The sequence below is a fragment of the Lithobates pipiens genome, unplaced genomic scaffold (assembly GCF_037356315.1).
Source record: "Lithobates pipiens isolate NorthernLeopardFrog02 unplaced genomic scaffold, aLitPip1_a1.2 Scaffold_8, whole genome shotgun sequence".
Taxonomy (NCBI): Eukaryota; Metazoa; Chordata; class Amphibia; order Anura; family Ranidae; genus Lithobates; species Lithobates pipiens.
The window spans coordinates 618,410,132-618,430,316 of record NW_027507903.1 but is presented as its reverse complement, the minus strand read 5'-3'; the positions used below and the strand labels follow the sequence as shown (position 1 = coordinate 618,430,316).

At 46.5% G+C, this 20,185-nt stretch overlaps 1 protein-coding gene across 1 annotated transcript; it reads right to left on the bottom strand.

The window, feature by feature from the left end:
• Nucleotides 1-14,257: 14,257 nt before the first annotated feature.
• Nucleotides 14,258-15,784, bottom strand: LOC143963858 (olfactory receptor 10A3-like). The gene has a single exon (XM_077473596.1). It carries the CDS (start codon nt 15,719-15,721, stop codon nt 14,774-14,776), a length of 948 nt encoding a protein of 315 aa, XP_077329722.1. The 5' UTR covers nt 15,722-15,784; the 3' UTR covers nt 14,258-14,773.
• Between the last annotated feature and the right edge of the window lie 4,401 nt (nt 15,785-20,185).

The following is a 20,185-nucleotide window of genomic DNA, read 5'->3' as shown; positions in this document are numbered from 1 at the left end:
TGATCTAGAAAGATCGCAAGGCTAACTTTCTTCTGTGTGTTTACTTTATCTTTGCTCATGTTTAACCTTTTTGGATTCTCTCTATAGTGTTGGGAGTGCTGATATTTTTACTCTTGTATTCCTATTGTTACCGTGGATCGGGGGGCACCATCCCAGTGTTTTATAGGTTAATGAGAGACCCGACTAACGCTGACAATGGGGAACAGTCTTTGTAACAGAATGTTTTGTGCTGTGGCTGTATTCCTAATGTGCCATTAGAAGGAGATAAGAAATCATTCTTCAAGTTCTCATGTTCTGTGTGTCTGTAAAAAAAAAGTTAGGCACTGGACTCACTCTCCCCCTCCCCTCGTATAAGGAGTGAGAATTGCTCTTCAAATTCCTGTGTGAAAGATTGTGTCTGTAAAAAAGTTAACTCTTGACCAGCTATGACAATACAGTTATATTGTAAATATTGAAACTTAGCATAAAAAAAAAAGGTTCACTGATAACACCAGGTTGCTTTATTATCTTAGCATGCCACTCACTGCTGCTGCCCTCCAGCATGCTTCTGCTCCCAGCACTGTAAGCCACAGCTACAATGTCTCAGTAGCAGCAGCAAGCAGGGACAAGCTGCCTCTGGAGTCACTGCAGCTGTGGCTTACAGTGCTGGGAGCAGAAGCATGCTGGAGGGCAGCAGCAGTGAGTGCCCACAGCTAACACAGAAAAGCCAGGTCAGAGAGGAGAGGGCTGCCCAGGACATCCGCCCCCTCCGCCCCTGCCTTATACCGGCCCTGCCCCTTGCTATTGCATACATTCAGTGCTGGAGGTGCCAGAACTGCGTTCCCCCCACGTTCCTTCTGAAAAAAAAAAAGCCCTGGCGCTGTATATGACAAAACAGCATCATACAAATTCAGTTTACCAACCCACACCACCTATTTGCAATGACTGTACCCACATTACCTACTCATACCATCATGTCATGGGTAGTGATGGCCGAACGGTTCGCCCGGCGGTCGTTTCGCGGCGAATTTCCGACATTCGCGGTCCGCACGTTCGAACGCCTTTTTCCGTCGTTCGCCGCGGCGGACTTACGTGTTTAATGTATACAAGAACTTTAACCTTTGGTGACACGTTTATCATGTGATACAGGACAGCCAATTGAGACATGACAGCACATGGACACTTGTACATTCCCCCTAACCTATAAATACACCCGATCCGGTGGCCATTTTACATTCTTTCTTCTGTTACGATAGGGACAGGTTCCTGTGTGGAGTAGGGAGAGATAAACCACTAGCTATTTGGTACACAAAAGTTCTTTTCAGGACTGGTATAGGTGTTAGGTGTTGATAGGTTTGCTGTGCTGCTGATTCTTGCAGCAGCCTGAGTGTCTTTTGTTAGTTTAGAGAAAGGGAAAGGACGGTGTATGCTACAGGGACAGCCAGATTAGTCTTTCATCATCATCATCATCATCATCATCATTAGCTGTTACTATCAAGGTCCACAAAAGAGCTGTTCCAGTAACCACTAATCGTTCTCTTTTTTTGCCAATTTGTATAGGGACAGGAAGGAAGCAGTGTTGTCAGGCAGTGAGGGTAATTTTAAAGACTTGCTGTTATTATTAGTTCCACAAAGGTTCTTTTCAGGACTGGTATCAGTGGTACAGTAATAGGCTTGTACATGTATAATATTCTTTCTTCCAAATATAGAAAGGATATTATACTTGACTGCTGCCCTTCTGCTGCAGTCTGCTAAACATTCACAACTCACTTGTTCCACAAAAGTTCTTATAAGGACTGGTAACTTGGTATAGGGTGCTACGGTACATAGGCTTGAGTGCGGTACAGTCTGCTGTTCTGTAAGGACCGCTATCGGTCCACAATAGATAGGGTTGACGTGCACCACTGCTGACCGCTGCCCTATACTGCAGCAGTCCTTCAGCGGTATAGGGACTGACGTACAGTCTGCTAAACACTAATACACAACCTGCTTGGTCCACAAAAGTTCTTATAAGGACTGGTAACTTGGTATAGGGTGCTACGGTACATAGGCTTGAGTGCGGTACAGTCTGCTGTTCTGTAAGGACCGCTATAGGTCCACAATAGATAGGGTTGACGTGCACCACTGCTGACCGCTCACCTATACTGCAGCAGTCCTTCAGCGGTATAGGGACTGACGTACAGTCTGCTAATCACTAACACACAACCTGCTTGTTCCACAAAAGTTCTTATAAGGACTGGTAACTTGGTATAGGGTGCTACGGTACATAGGCTTGAGTGCGGTACAGTCTGCTGTTCTGTAAGGACCGCTATCGGTCCACAATAGATAGGGTTGACGTGCACCACTGCTGACCGCTGCCCTATACTGCAGCAGTCCTTCAGCGGTATAGGGACTGACGTACAGTCTGCTAAACACTAATACACAACCTGCTTGGTCCACAAAAGTTCTTATAAGGACTGGTAACTTGGTATAGGGTGCTACGGTACATAGGCTTGAGTGCGGTACAGTCTGCTGTTCTGTAAGGACCGCTATCGGTCCACAATAGATAGGGTTGACGTGCACCACTGCTGACCGCTGCCCTATACTGCAGCAGTCCTTCAGCGGTATAGGGACTGACGTACAGTCTGCTAATCACTAACACACAACCTGCTTGTTCCACAAAAGTTCTTATAAGGACTGGTAACTTGGTATAGGGTGCTACGGTACATAGGCTTGAGTGCGGTACAGTCTGCTGTTCTGTAAGGACCGCTATCGGTCCACAATAGATAGGGTTGACGTGCACCACTGCTGACCGCTGCCCTATACTGCAGCAGTCCTTCAGCGGTATAGGGACTGACGTACAGTCTGCTAAACACTAATACACAACCTGCTTGGTCCACAAAAGTTCTTATAAGGACTGGTAACTTGGTATAGGGTGCTACGGTACATAGGCTTGAGTGCGGTACAGTCTGCTGTTCTGTAAGGACCGCTATCGGTCCACAATAGATAGGGTTGACGTGCACCACTGCTGACCGCTGCCCTATACTGCAGCAGTCCTTCAGCGGTATAGGGACTGACGTACAGTCTGCTAATCACTAACACACAACCTGCTTGTTCCACAAAAGTTCTTATAAGGACTGGTAACTTGGTATAGGGTGCTACGGTACATAGGCTTGAGTGCGGTACAGTCTGCTGTTCTGTAAGGACCGCTATAGGTCCACAATAGATAGGGTTGACGTGCACCACTGCTGACCGCTCACCTATACTGCAGCAGTCCTTCAGCGGTATAGGGACTGACGTACAGTCTGCTAATCACTAACACACAACCTGCTTGTTCCACAAAAGTTCTTATAAGGACTGGTAACTTGGTATAGGGTGCTACGGTACATAGGCTTGAGTGCGGTACAGTCTGCTGTTCTGTAAGGACCGCTATCGGTCCACAATAGATAGGGTTGACGTGCACCACTGCTGACCGCTGCCCTATACTGCAGCAGTCCTTCAGCGGTATAGGGACTGACGTACAGTCTGCTAAACACTAATACACAACCTGCTTGGTCCACAAAAGTTCTTATAAGGACTGGTAACTTGGTATAGGGTGCTACGGTACATAGGCTTGAGTGCGGTACAGTCTGCTGTTCTGTAAGGACCGCTATAGGTCCACAATAGATAGGGTTGACGTGCACCACTGCTGACCGCTCACCTATACTGCAGCAGTCCTTCAGCGGTATAGGGACTAAGAGTTTTGTCACAGGGTCATTTAAAAAATGACATGCAGAGGAAGAGGCAGGCCCTTCCGCAGGGGTGGTAGGGGTAGGGCAGGAGCAACAGGCTTGAGCCAAAGTGGGAAGTTGCAGAAGGTGCGTTCAATTACTTTAAAGGATGCACCAGACTTGGTTGAGTGGCTCGCTCAGCCTTACTCTTCTGCACCCTCCTCATCCTCTCGATCTGCACCCTCTTCTTCACTCTCTGCTATGTGCACCCCCAAAGACACTACCACCAACAACACGACCACCACCACCACCACCACATACCTTCCGCTTGAGTCACTGGAATTATTTTCCGATCCATATCAAGAGGACATTTCTGATGCGCAGCCACTCTTGGTATTGGATCAGGAAGAGGAGGTAGCAACAAGCGCTACTCAGCAGTCTGACGCCAGTACCCAGATCAGCCCAAGGAGGAGGTTGGTCCCCGGTGTTGCTGCCTACTCCGAGATCTCTACTTATAGCGGTGGGGAAGGTGACGTTGATGATGACGTGTCTAGTGATGTCACGTGGGTGCCCACAAGAGAGGAAGAGGAGGGGAGTTCAGAGGGAGATATGGACCAGCAGATAGGGAGGAGAAGCAGCAATGACTTACATTGCACAGCAGGGACAAAGCAGACTGCAAATGTATCAGGAGCGAGTCATCGACCATGTACGGTCACATCTGGCGCTCCCAGGACACCGGCACATGGCTCCGCAGTGTGGGCTTTTTTTAACGTGTCCGCTGCTGACAATAGCGTTGCCATCTGCAATCTTTGCAGTCAACGCGTTAGTCGCGGTAAGCCCAATACTCACCTAGGGACGACCGCCTTAAGAAGGCACATGAGCAGCCATCACCGAGCCCAGTGGGAGCAACGGAACACACAAAGCCACACTGCAGGCTCTCACCGTCCAGCCTCGTCTTCTACTTCTCCTTCTCCTCTCTCCTCACAATTGTCCTCCACTCCACCTTCCATCACGCCAAGCTCACATTTTTCTGCAAAAAGGCAGGCTTCCGTGGGCCTAATGTTTGAGCGTAAAAAAATGATGATGCCGGATAACCCTCTTGCCCAACGGTTGGCGGCTGGCTTGTCAGAACTCATAGCCCGCCAACTACTGCCATATAAACTGGTGGACTCGGAGGCCTTTCGCAAATTTGTGGCCATTGGAACACCACAATGGAAGGTCCCAGGAAGGAAGTATTTCTCAGAGAAGGGCATCCCAGAGCTATATGGCCATGTTCAGCGGCAAGTGAATGTATCTCTGGCACACAGTGTCGGTGCCAAGATACATCTGACCACAGACACGTGGTCTAGCAAACACGGGCAGGGAAGGTATATCAGTTTTACTGCCCACTGGGTGAACCTTCTGACGGCCGTCAAGCATGTAACCCGTGGCACCCGTGTAGATTTGGTTTTACCGCCACGGATTGCATGCAGGCCTGACTCTTCTTCTCCTCCTCCTACTCCATCCTCCTCCCTCTCCTCCTCAGCTGCCTCCTCCTTTTCCGCTGCTAGCGTCTCTTCCACTGCACCGCCCAAGCTCCCCAGAACCTATTCCACATGCCAGGTGAGACGTTGCCATGCCGTGCTGCGTCTGTTGTGCCTGGAAGCAAAGAGCCACACTGGCCCGGCACTCCTTTCAGCTTTGCGTTCACAGGCAGATGAGTGGCTAACACCGCTCAATTTGACAGTTGGTAAAGTGGTGTGTGACAACGGTGCCAATCTGCTTAGCGCATTGAAACAGGGCAAAATCACGCACGTGCCGTGCATGGCACACGTCTTAAACTTGGTCGTGCAGCGATTCCTTGTCAAATACCCTGGGGTCCAGGACATCTTGCGGCAGGCAAGGAAAATCTCGGCCCATTTCAGAAGATCTTACACGGCCATGGCTCGCCTTGCTGACATTCAGCGGCGACACCATCTGCCGGTCAGACGTCTTATTTGCGATTGCCCGACGCGATGGAACTCAACCTTCTATATGCTTGATAGGCTGCTCCAGCAGAAACGTGCAGTTAACGTCTACCTGTATGAACTCTGCGAAAGAAACGGTTCTGGGGAGCTGGGTTTTTTTTCACCGCGCCAGTGGCTGCTCATGCGCGACACATGCAGACTTCTGCGGCCATTTGAGGAGATCACCAAACTGGTCAGTCGCAGCCATGGCGCCATCAGTGACATGGTACCTTATGCCTTCTTTCTGGAGCGTGCATTGCGTCGTGTCATTGATCAGGCTGTGGAGGAGCAGGAGCGGGAAGATGAGGAAGTCGCAATGCTGGATGAATTCCCAGGGGGGGCTACTCTATCTGAGACAAGTCAACAACAGGAGTCTGATGAGGAGTCAGAGGAGGATGGTGCCGGGGCGGATGAGCAGGAGCAAGAAGAGCATGCTTTAAACCTTTCTGGGATCCCTGTTGTGCGTGGATGGGGAGAGGAGAATGAAGAGGACGACATTATCCTGGATGATGAGCAGGAGCCAGGCCACCACACCGCTTCCACTTTAGTGCAAATGGGGGCCTTCATGCTCCAGTGTTTTAATAGGGACCCCCGTATAAAAAGCATGAGGGTCAAGGACCAGTACTGGGTGGCAACGTACTTAGACCCCCGGTACAAACACAAAATGGCGGAAATGTTACCGCCGTCGCAGAGGGCTGTCAGAATGCAGCACTTCCAGGCCTTGCTTCGAGAAATGCTGCATTCTGCTTTTGCGTGCGCTGGCAGAGGAGCAATTCCCACTCCCAGAGAAGGATTTGCGGGTACCAATCCAACAGCGCCTGCAAGAAGAGGCCGGTTTGAAGATGTGTTGGTGACTTCGGATATGAGGTCATTCTTTCAGCCGACCCATCGACAGGTGTCATCCGGATCCAGCATCAGGGAACGCCTAGACCGTCAGGTGTCCGACTACATTGGGTTAACGGCCGATGTGGACGCTCTGAGGAGTGATGAACCCCTAGACTACTGGGTGGGCAGGCTTGACCTCTGGCCAGAGCTTGCCCAATTTGCAATCGAACTGTTGGCTTGCCCCTCATCCAGTGTCCTGTCCGAAAGGACGTTCAGCGCAGCAGGGGGGATTGTGACCGATAAGCGTACTCGCCTAGCTCACCACAGTGTTAACTACCTCACATTTCTAAAAATGAATGAGGCATGGATCTCGGAGGAATTCAACACATGTGACCAGTAGACCATGTATATGTCTATAAACTATTTTTTTAATCAAGCACACAGACCTTCTTAATTCATTTGGCTCACTTCCTTGACCCAAAAAAGCACACCGTACTATATGCCCCTACCCTCCTCTTTGAAGAGGTTGAGCGGTGTCATATTTCTACTGGGGCTGCTTATGATATCCCTGTGCTGTGCTGACTTCCTCCTGGGGGTTCTTATTATGAAGGGATCACACTATCCCTGTGCTGTGCTGACTTCCTCCTGGGGGTTCTTATTATGAGGGGATCACACCATCCCTGTGCTGTGCTGACTTCCTCCTGGGGCTGCTTACGGTGCTGCTGTCAGCGCTGTATGTCACGGTGCTGCTGTCAGCGCTGTATGTCACGGTGCTGCTGTCAGCGCTGTATGTCACGGTGCTGCTGTCAGCGCTGTATGTCACGGTGCTGCTGTCAGCGCTGTATGTCACGGTGCTGCTGTCAGCGCTGTATGTCACGGTGCTGCTGTCAGCGCTGTATGTCACGGTGCTGCTGTCAGCGCTGTATGTCACGGTGCTGCTGTCAGTGCTCTGTATTACGGTGCTGCTGTCAGATGCCTCTATCACGGTGCATGTGTCATTCCGGTATGTCACGCTGCTGGTGATCATCTCCTGCACCCTCTTCTTTGCCTACCCTGGTCCCTGACCTTCCCTCTCCTCCATTGCCTTCATTAGCTCCATAGTCCTGAATTGTTAGAACAATTTCCCAAATAAAATAAAAATGCTTGTAGTTATCGATCCCAAATTCACCTCATACATGTATTATGTCATTGTCCAGATGGTGGGACTACGTTTTACCCCCTAATAATTACCACGTGGCCGCAAATTCGACATGAAGGTTTGCAAAGTTCGCCTCCCATTGAAGTCAATGGGGCCCGCGGCGAACGTTCTGTTTCGCGAACGTTTGGGTCCGTTCGCATTTCGCGTTCGCGAAACGTCCCGTCGGAAGTTCGTCCATCACTAGTCATGGGGTGAACATCACTCACTCACACACAGCAGCCCTGCACATCACTCCCGTCTCATACACCAGCCCTGCACATTAGTCTCATTGCACGCACATATATTGTGTGTGTGTGTATAAAGTTATTGGGCGCCAGACACTTCTTGAATGCAAAAGAGATGTTTATTTCTCTTAAAAAAAACTTTTTGGGGGAAACAGGGTTAAGCACAGGACAACCTTAAGTAGTTGCAAGTTCAATTAGCAGATTACGAGACTTCAATAGGACGCCTCTAGCAAGATGCCACATCTGCACGTGCAGGAATGCTGTCTCCTATGCCAACAGTCTTTAACAGTCCCTACCGTAAAGCATAACATTTCTTTCACCTTCACTACAACTTCTCCTTGTAGTTCTTCAGCACACTGAGCTCTTGGTCTCTCACTAGACCCTCTGATTCACTGCCACTGAATCCCTTGAGCTCCTCCAATCTTCACGGTGGTATCTTCCTCAAGTGTCACCTCTGCATCTCTGCTGAGTCCCTAGCTTGGCATTCCAGATACTTCTCAAGCTTCACCCCACTGGCCTGCTCGTTCCTTGTCTTGGTACACAAGGCTGCTCTACAAGCGTCACCTCTGCTGGCTCGATCCCCGTCAGAAGTTGACAGATTCTCCACCGTGCCTGTTCGGTGAGAATACTGCTCCGCTACTTGCTTCAGTTACTCACTGTGGTCCCTGGTAATAAGGTGGATGGACCCTTAGACCCCTTTCACACTGGGGCGTTTTTCAGGCGTTTTTCAGGCACTTTAGCGTTAAAAAAAAAAACGCATGTAAAAGCTTGAAAGAAAGCCTCATCTGCAATCCCAATGTGAAATCCCAAGTGCTTTAAGAGCCCTTTTACAATGTCAGCGCCCGAAAAACGCTCATAAAGCACCGCTTGAACTAGCAGAGCTTTACCAGTGTTTTTGAGCGTTATTGGGCGCTTTTAACCCCTGCTAGTGGCCAAATAAAAGGTTAAAAGCGCCCACAAAGCGCTGCTGACAAAAGCTCTTTGCAGGCGCTTTTCAGGCGTTTTGCAGGCGATTTCCATTGATTTCAATGGGAAGGGACGCTTTAGAAGTGGTGTACTCACCGCTCCAAAAGTGCTGCAAAGAAGCTGCTTGCAGGACTCTTTTTTGACATTCTGCCAGCGCACCGCCTCAGTGTGAAAGCACTCGGGCTTTTACATTGAGATTGCAGTTGCAGCTTCTTTCAAGCGCTCAATGTGAAAGCCCAATGTGAAAGGGGTCTTAGTGGAGACAGCTTCCCCTCTATCTCCGACCACTGTCAGGTTCTCCGGCCGGCAGAACTGTCACTTCTGGTTGGACTGCAAGCTGAAATCCAAACCCTGTGCTGCTCTCTTGTTTCTGGATAGGCTCTCAGACATCCAAACAGCCAGATGTCCCCAGGATAGGCCCGATCTCTGGCCTAGCAGCCCAGAGCAATGCGACACATGTCTACCCAGACAGCCGTCCAGGTGGCACAGAGCACAGATCGCCTTACTCCACCCTAAATATATAGGTGCTCCCAGCAGGCCAAGGGATTAAAGAAAACCCCTGCCCATTGGCTGAGATACCCCATATACCCATAACCTGACCATGGGTTGCCCTTCTTGTATCTAGTACCATCAAGTGCCCAGCCACCTAGAGGTAGAAGAGAAAAGTGTAACAAGGCCAGACTTAGGGAGGAATTAATAGATCTCTAACAATCAACCAGGAAAACTACTCCTGGCAAGAAAATTTGTGAGGAGCAAGCCAGCCTAAACTCTAGTGTGCTACATAATAAATCTCTATATCTATATCTATACACACACACACACAAATTTATACTGCTACGTATCTTTGGTACAAATAAACCTAATCTGTGTATATAATTAGGTCTGTGTGACAGTTATGGAGTACACAAGCTATGGTACCAATTTCTAAAAATGTATCACACCTAATGTACTGATGGCCTATCTCATTTCTTGAGACCCCAACGAGCCAAGACAGTACCAATACCCCCCGAAATGGCCCATTTTTAGAAAATAGGCAGTCCAAGATATTTAGTAAGAGGCATGGTGAGTTTTCTGAAGTTGTACATTTTTCCCACAATTCTTTGTAAAATCAAGGTTTTTTTTTCCCCCCCACAAAATTACATTGTTAGCAGATTATTTATCAAACACAGCATATGCATACCACAAATTACACACCAAAATCCATTCTGCTACTCAATATGCAATATGCAGTGAGCACCTTCAGGCATTATAGGAGCATAAATGACTCATAATTTTCTGACTACCTCTGGAGCACCAGGACAATGGAAATGCCCCAAAAATAACCCAAATTATGAAAGAAAACAACCCAATGTATATTCTAGGAGGCATAATAAGTCTTTTGAACATGCCATTTTTTTTTTTAAATTTGGAAAGATCATGAAAGCGCATTCTTAAAATTTGTTTAACAAAGTTGTCCATTTATACAATATTTCGAACACATAGCATGTACATAGCAAAAATAACGCCACAGATTCTCCTACTCCTCCTGAGTATGGCGATACCACATGTGAGAGACTTTTCCACAGCCTGGCCACATACAAAGGCCCAACATGCAGGGAGCACTGTCTAGGGGAATACATTTCAAATTTAAATTTGACTACCTATTACACGTTTGGGAGGCACTGTAGTGGCATCGATGATAAATGATGTGGCATGGATGAGCATGAATGGGGATGGATGAGCCATGGATGGGGATGACTGAGCATGGTTGAGCCATGAATGTGGATGCCTGAGTATGGATGGGATGACTGGGCATGAATGGGTATGGCTGTGTATGGCTCAGTATGGATGGGATGGCTTAGTAAGACTGAGTATGGTTGGGTATTGCTGGGTATGGCTGAGTATGGATGGGGGTGGATGGGATGCCTGAGCATTGATGGGGGTGGATGGGATGCCTGAGAATGGATGGGATGCCTGAGCATGGATGGGGGGTGGATGGGATGTTTGAGCATGGATGGGGGTGGATGGGATGCCTGAGCATGGATGGGGGTGGATGGGATGCCTGAGCATGGATGGGGGTGGATGGGATGCCTGAGCATGGATGTGGGTGGATGAATGCTGCAATGGACACAGAGCAGCGCTGTGGGAACTACAGATCCAGCCCACAGCGCTGCTGCCCCGATCTCTCCCCTCTCCGCTCACACTGTGCCGATCGGTACAGGGAGGGGAGAGGGAAAACGGACATGACGCCGGTTTGTTTATTTGTCGGAGCGATCACGTGGTAAACGGCTGCTGTCAGCGACCATTTATCGTGATCCGTGATGTGCCGGGTCCGGTCACAGATACTCCGTGTGCGTGCCTGCGATTCTGGGAGGACATCATAGTAGGCCCTCCTTGAGTTATCGAGCCACGCTGTAGCCATCATTTGGCAATAGCGTGGTTGTTAAAGGGTTAAATCAAGGTGGGGCACTTATGCAGTGTAGCCAGAATACTTCTTTTAAGATTGCATCCAATGGGGACCGCCTTTGCAACAAACACACATCAAAAAAATTGAAGATACAATCCCAATCTTTCCAATATTCTCTTTAATTGAAATATTCATATACATTGCAGGTAATCTGAGATCAGCGACTGCACAGTTTCGACCATAACATGTTCTTCATCAAGCAGCATGTGTGCATGATGAAGAACATTGTTATGTTCGAAACTGTGCATTCGCTTATCTCAGATTACCTGCAATGTATATGATTATTTGAAGTAAAGAGAATATTGCAAAGATCGGGATTGCATCTTCAATTTTTATACATAAAAAAACTGTCTTAAATAATAGGCAAAGCCTTTAAATGAGGCTGTTGTCTCAGAAGGAATACATGTCCCTTCTAAATAGCTATATCTTTCAGGTTTGCCTGCAAAAGAGTTGATATATATTATACTCTATGGGCATTTCCTTCCTTAGAAAACAATTATAATCCAATTTGCCTTGATTTTAAAATATTGCCACTGAATTTGGAGAGTGTCTGCTAAAGATTTATTTGATATGTTGAATGGTTCTGACTCCGGGTCACATTTTACTTCCCATTATACTCTATGGGCATTCCTTTCTATCATTTATCTGTCATCCCATAGAAAACAGCTGTAATCCCAAATAATCTCAATTTTAGAATCTGCTACTCTACTTGAGGAACATCTGTGGGAAAGGTGATGTTGCTATGTCTCTCAGATTTGTCTGAAAACAAGTTTATATTTTGATATTTGAACATCACCCCTAAACATAGAGAGTATGTCTAGTAAAGATTGATTGGATATGACTAATGGCTCTGACTCCAGGTCACATCTCGCTTCCCATATACTCTATGGGCATTCCTTTCTTTTATGTTTCAGTCATTCCATAGGAAACCGCTGGAATCACAATCTCAATATTACTATATCCTTCTCTACTTGAGGGACACCTGTGGGAAAGGATAAATCGCTATGCGTCTCAGATATGCCTTCAAATCAGTTTATATTTTGCTTCACATTATACTCTATGGGCATTCCCTTCTGTCATTCACCCGTCATTCCATAAAAAACAATGCTAATCCCACTTCAACTCAATATTAAACATTGCCTTTCATTAGGGACAGAATGTCTTCTAAATATTGATCAGATATATCGAATGGTTCCCAGTCCAGGTGACATTTTGCTTCCCATTCTACTCTATGCGCATTCCTTTGAATTATTTACCGTATTTTCCACACCATAAGACGCACTTTTCCCCCCCAGAAATATGGAGTAAAATGTCTCTGCGTCTTATGGAGCGAATGCATGCTAGGCACCGCCCCCCCTCCCCCGCCGCCATCACAGAAATGGGGCAGGAGAGTGGAGGAACGACATCTGAAGCCCCTGTGAGCAGGGTCTGACTGCCCTACCTGCGCCTGCAGCGCTCTCCTCCCTCTGTCCTCCGGCGCTCGTATGTCACGGAGCTGGGTCTGTGTGCAAGGTCCTGCCCCCTTAGACCGGCTCGTGTGATAATAGATTGAATCAATGTTCCGCCTATCACAAGAGCCGGTCTAGGGGGGCGGGACCTTGCACACAGTACCCAGCTTCGTGACATACGAGCGCCAGAGGACAGAGGGAGGTGAGCGCCGTGTTATCCAGAGGCGGACATTAGTGGGCACAGAGGCTGCAATTGGTGGGCAGAGAGGCTGCAATTAGCACATAGGCTGAAATGGGCACAGGGCTGCAATGGGTGGGCACAGAGGCTGCAATGGGCACAGAGGCTGCAACTGGTGGGCAAAGAGGCTGCAATGGGCACAGAGGTTGCAATGGGCACAGAGGCTGCAATTGGTGGGCACAGAGGCTGCAGTGGTGGACAACGAGAGGCTGCATTTATGTGCAATGGTCAGGTTGCATTTCATGGGCACTGGTAAATATTTTAGTACACCATGTGGTTCAGAATATTTTTTTTCTTGTTTTCCTCCTCTAAAACCTAGGTGCGTCTTATGGTCAGGTGCCTTTTATGGAGCGAAAAATATGGCATCTGTCATTCCATAGAAAAGAGATGTAATCCCAAATAATATCAATATTAATATCTGCTGCTCTACTTGAGAAACACCTGTGGGAAAGGATAAACCAATATGTCTCTCAGATTTGCCTTAAAAAAAAAGTTAATATTTTGCTTCCCATTATACTCTATGGGCATTCCTTTCTGTCATTCACCTTTGTCAATCCATAGAAAACAATAATAATCCCGCTTCATCTCAATATTAAACATTGTCACTGAACATGGAGAGTATGTATGCTAATGATTAATCTGATATATTGAATGGGTTTGACTCCGGGTCACATCTTGCTTCCCATTATACTCTATGGGCATTCCTTGCAATTATTTATCTGTCATTCCATAGAAAACAGCTGTAATTTCAAATAATCCCAATCTTACAATCAGCTACTCTACTTGAGGAACAGCTGTGGTAAAGGATAAATTGCTGTCTCTCAGATTTGCCTGCAAATGAGTTTATAGAAGGTGGTATTGATAGGCAGCACTGGGGCTGAGGCACTGATTGGTGACATTTATAGGTGGCACTGTGGGCACTGACAGATAATGCTGTGGGCACTGCTAGGTGATGCTGTGGGCATTGATGGGTAGTACTGTGGGCACTGGTAGGTGTTGCTGGTAGGCACTGATAGGTGGCACTGGTGGGCACTGGTAGGTGGCACAGCTGGGCATAGAAGCCTCTGCAAAGGCTCGCCACGATCGTGACTGACGTGACTCTCTCACAGCCACGGGTGATCAGCGCGAGGAGAAAAATTTGCCGATTACTGGCTCTGTTGACATCACATCAGCTGTCATTGGCTGGCAGCTGATCATGTGGTATGGGGTCGGGACCGACCCCTTACTCTGATCTGTGATCAGCTGAGTTTCATAGACTCGCTAATCACAGAGCGCGCGGCACGTGCCCTGCAGGGGGGTGCAGGCCGCTCGAGCACGGGAGGACGTCTTTGGACGCCCTCCTAGCAAATTAGGTCCGCGCTGCAGCCATCTTTTGGCTTTAGCGCGGACGGGAGGTGGTTAAACAAAAGAACATAAACACTTGCTGAAGGCATGACATCGGCTCACCAAAAATTAAACTCGCATTTCAAGGGATGTCCATAATTTGTCTTCGAGCTCTGTGCAAAGTTCTGGGAAAAATAATACAGTGAGCCAAACACAAAAGATGAGGTTTCTGCAGAAGTCTGTACAGGGAGAGCAAACACACCAAGATTGCCATGGCTGCAAGGAAATAGAAAGGCAAATACCATTTACACTAAACTATAGAGCTGCTTGTATAGCTATTATTATTGTTTATATTTTTGAGAAAGTGCGCTCATTCCTCTTAGAACATAGAAAAAAGAATTCTGAATGAAACTTTGATCCTGCCCAGTTGGGTACTGAATCTGAAGTAAGGGCTAAGTTGCTGGAAATCTGCTCCATATTTGAATATGTTTGTTGATGGCTCTCCGAATATCTTGGTTCCGTAGGCTGTAGATCAGAGGATTGAATAATGGTGTCACCAGGGTGTAAAGCAAAGACAGACCTTTGTTTATATTGACTGAATTACTGCTCGGTGGAAAAATATAAATGGACGTAAGGGTTCCATAATAAACACACACAATGGTCAGGTGGGAGCTGCAAGTAGAGAAGGCCTTCTGTCTGCCGGTGGTGGTTGGAATCTTCAGGATTGTATGAAGGATGGAGATATAGGTGGCTGAAATGAAGAGAAATGGAGAAAGGATGACAGGAAAAGACACAAAAGAAGTGACCAATTCCACAACTGAGACGTCCGAACATGAAAGTTCTACCACTGGAGCAATATCGCAGTAGAAATGATTGATAATATTTGGACCGCAGAACTCTAACCTGGTTAAGAAAATATATATTATAAATGACAGCATGAAGCCCAGAAACCAACAAGAGATGACTATTTGAACTTGATTTCCAAAGGTCATGATTATAGTATAATGTAAAGGTTTACAAATGGCCACTTGTCGATCAAAGGACATGGCAGCTAACAGCAAACATTGAGCAATGGTAGGGACACCCAACAAGTAGAACTGGGTAAGACATCGGCTAACAGACACGTTACCACCACCAACCAGTATCAGCCATAACATGTTGGGCACAATGTTACTAGTGAAGAGGATTTCGGACAAAGAGAGCTGGCTGAGAAAGAAGTACACGGGGCAATGGAGACTCTGGTTGACCACCACCAAGACAATGACAAGGAAATTGCTGGTTAATGCCATTATATGTATAATTAAAAACAAGACAAAAACTAAAATTGCGAGGTCATGGAGCTTTCCGAAACCCAAGAGCAAAAATTCTAGGACTACTGTCTGGTTCCTCTCAACCATCATTAGAAGACCAGGAGACGGTAGAAGGTAGGAGAGAAGCAGGAAAATGGGATGAACAAGAATAATTCCTGAAAAAAAATAACTAAATTGTGATTTACGTAAAGGAAATGCCAGAAGTGTAAGCTTTTAGACATGTATGTTGTCACCCTAGGACAAGGGAGTTAAAGAGCAAGCAAACCATGATGAGTTTACTTCCTCTTTCATTCCCTGCAAAGGTAAAGCATAACGGGCTACTATGCATCGCATAGTAGCCCATTATGTGTCACTTACCTGACACAGGAGCCAGCGATGTCCCCGATTTCCTCGCCGTCTGGAAGCGTCCATCTTCCTTCCGGGGTCACGGACTCCGGCTCCGTGACTGGCCAGAGTAGCGTGACGTCATTCCCACGTGTGCGCGCGGGAGCCGCCAGTCACGGTACATGCTTTAATGAAAACGACACGCCGTGACCCTTCTAAAGTGTGGTACGGCGAATTGTAAGTATCTCCTAAACCATGTAGGTTTAGGAGATATTTGCAGGACCTACAGGTAAGCCTTAATCTAGGCTTACCTGTAGGTGAAAGTGTGTTGTAAGGGTTTACAACCACTTTAACCACTTCCCGCCCAAGGTCGTCATATGACGTCCTGGACTTTCAGTGGGAATATCTGAAGGATGCTAGCAGCCATAGGCATCATTCAGATATCCTTGTTTTCAGCTGGCGATTCTGTGCACCATAAGAATAATCATATTGGCAGTTCCGCTGCTTGATCGTTCTTACAGGCGAACCCCCTCCTGCCACCATCCGGTGCTTCTCCGGGCTCTCCCGTGCCATCGGGGACCCGGAGAAAGAATCGTCCGGCACCGGATGAGGACAAAAGAGATTTCCGGTGACCAGATGGTCACCAGTCATCTCTATGATTGTCGGAGGCCTGGGCACGACATTATGACGTCACTCCCCGGGTTCCCGGAAGTAAACAAAGCAGTGATCGCGGCTGTCACCATGGGATCGGTGAAATTTTTTTCACGATCTCATGCTTTCCAGCCTGAAGGAGAGATGTGAGGTCTTATTGACCCCACATCTCTCCATAAAGAGGACCTGTCATGAATGATTTCTATGACAAGGGATATTTACATTCCTTGTAATAGGAATAAAAGTGATCAAAAAAATAAAAAAGTTGTAAAAATAAAGTAAAAATAAAAAAAATAAAGTAAAATAAAAAATAAAATAAAAAAAATTGTTTTTTAAAACGCCCATGTCCCCGTAGCTCGTGCTCAGAAGCGAACGCACACGTTAGTCCCGCCCACATATGTAAACACCATTCAAACTACACATATGAGGTATCGCCACGTGCGTTAGAGCACAAGCAACAATTCTAGCTCTAGACCTCCTCTGTAACTCTCAATATGTAACCTGTAAAAAAATTTAAAGCGTCGCCTATGGAGATTTTTAAGTACTGAAGTTTGGCGTCATTCCATGAGTGTGCGTAATTTTAAAGCCTGACATGTTAGGTATCTGTTTACTCGGCGTAACATCATCTTTCACATTGTATAAAAAAATTGGGCTAACTTTACTGTTTTGTTATTTTTTAAATCATGAAACTTTTCCCCCCCCCCAAAAAAGCGTTTTATAAATTGTTGCGCAAATACTGTGCGAAATAAAAAGTTGCAATGACCACCATTTTATTCCCTAGGGTGTCTGCTAAAAAAAAATATATGTTTGGGGGTTCTGAGTAATTTTCTAGCAAATAAATTATGATTTTTGTTTGGGGGTTCTGAGTAATTTTCTAGCAAATAAATTATGATTTTTACGTGTAGGAGAGGAGTGCCAGAATAGGCCCGGTATTGACGTGGTTAAGGAGTTGGCATGATCATTAGGTCAAAGAAAGGCAAAAGGAAGAAAAGAGAATGAAAATAATTACAGTGCTGGAATAAGTGAAGGGTAAGCAATTATTATGTTATTTTTAAATATTATTATATTATATTTATTATTTTTAGGTTTACATACATTATAGAGTGAAGTGAACTTCTTGGTAACTTTTGATGTTAGAAAACCCCAACCAAAAATATAACCCAAGTGAAATCCAAATCCAAGTGGAAATATAATCCAAGTTTATTCAATGTACTGTATATACAAAGGCACTTTAACAGCAAAGAGGAAAGTGCTAAATTGTTTACATTTCAGGATATAATTATAACACTTTGATCATTTTTTCAAATAAGCTGATTAACATTTAACATACCAAACAAGACCCCCTACGTAGTTTTGATCTTCCTGGGCCACACTGGAGGAAGAGCAATTGTCTCAGACCACACACAAAATACACTAACAATAAGGATAGTTGATGAGCAGAAAAAGTCCGACTGATCACATGTTAGCAATCACTAATATAGATAATGTTACTAGCTGAATAATAAAACTTAATTTTGTTGTAATCATTTTTATTATTTGATTTTGTTTATTTTATTATAATAAAATAAATAAAAATAAAAAAAACAACAACATCTGAGTAATACGACTACATTTTTTTTGTAATCATTTTTATTATTTTATTTTGTCTATTTTATTATAATAAAAGAAATAAAAAATAACAACATCTGAGTAATACAACTCATTTTTTTGTAATCATTTTTATTATTTTATTTTGTTTATTTTATTATAATAAAATAAATAAAAATAAAATAAATAATAACATCTGAGTAATAAAACTAAATTTGTTTGTAATTTTTTTTTATTACAAAAGTAAAACAGGGCAACATACAACTAGTGAGGTATTTGACACTGTTTTTGATAAACTAACACATCAATATCTGGTTGGATGGATGTAGTAGCAATTCTTAATAAATTCTCAAGGTGCTCATCAGATATTTTGGTTCTAATTTTGCCTTTCGTGTCCTTGATCCTTGAAAATAGTTCGCTGACAAATAAAGCTGCCGAAAACCGATGACATGAAAATTAACACTGCACATCACCCTGAACTCACCATTCCCACCGTGAAACATGGTGGTGGCAGCATCATGTTGTGGGGAATAGTGATGGACGAACTTCCGACGGGACGTTTCGCGAACGCGAAACGCGAACGGGCACAAACGTTCGCGAAAACGACCGTTCGCCGCGGGCTCCATTGACTTCAATGGGAGGCGAATTTCGCAAACCTTTAGGTCGAATTTGCGGCCACGGGGTAATTATTAGGGGGTAGCACGTAGTCCCACCACCTGGACAATAGCATAATACATGTATGAGGTGAATTTGGGATCGATAACTACAAGCATTTTTTTTTTATTTGGGAAATTGTTCTGACAATTCAGGACTATGGAGCTAATGAAGGCAATGGAGGAGAGGGAAGGTCAGGGACCAGGGTAGGCAAACAAGAGGGTGCAGGAGATACAGAGCACTGACAGCAGCACCGTAATACAGAGCACTGACATCAGCACCGTGACATACAGCGCTGACAGCAGCTCCGTGACATACAGCGCTGACAGCAGCTCCGTGACATACAGCGCTGACAGCAGCTCCGTGACATACAGCGCTGACAGCAGCTCCGTGACATACAGCGCTGACAGCAGCTCCGTGACATACAGCGCTGACAGCAGCACCGTGACATACAGCGCTGACAGCAGCTCCGTGACATACAGCGCTGACAGCAGCTCCGTGACATACAGCGCTGACAGCAGCTCCGTGACATACAGCACTGACAGCAGCTCCGTGACATACAGCGCTGACAGCAGCTCCGTGACATACAGCGCTGACAGCAGCACCGTGACATACAGCGCTGACAGCAGCTCCGTGACATACAGCGCTGACAGCAGCTCCGTGACATACAGCGCTGACAGCAGCTCCGTGACATACAGCACTGACAGCAGCTCCGTGACATACAGCGCTGACAGCAGCTCCGTGACATACAGCGCTGACAGCAGCACCGTGACATACAGCGCTGACAGCAGCTCCGTGACATACAGCGCTGACAGCAGCACCGTGACATACAGCGCTGACAGCAGCTCCGTGACATACAGCGCTGACAGCAGCTCCGTGACATACAGCGCTGACAGCAGCACCGTGACATACAGCGCTGACAGCAGCTCCGTGACATACAGCGCTGACAGCAGCTCCGTGACATACAGCGCTGACAGCAGCTCCGTGACATACAGCGCTGACAGCAGCTCCGTGACATACAGCGCTGACAGCAGCTCCGTGACATACAGCGCTGACAGCAGCACCGTGACATACAGCGCTGACAGCAGCTCCGTGACATACAGCGCTGACAGCAGCTCCGTGACATACAGCGCTGACAGCAGCTCCGTGACATACAGCGCTGACAGCAGCTCCGTGACATACAGCGCTGACAGCAGCTCCGTGACATACAGCGCTGACAGCAGCTCCGTGACATACAGCGCTGACAGCAGCTCCGTGACATACAGCGCTGACAGCAGCACCGTAAGCAGCCCCAGGAGGAAGTCAGCACAGCACAGGGATGGTGTGATCCCCTCATAA

Bases quoted from the DNA above. Each gene is read 5' to 3' on its own strand.
- LOC143963858 (XM_077473596.1), bottom strand. From the start codon at position 15,721: ATGATGGTTGAGAGGAACCAGACAGTAGTCCTAGAATTTTTGCTCTTG.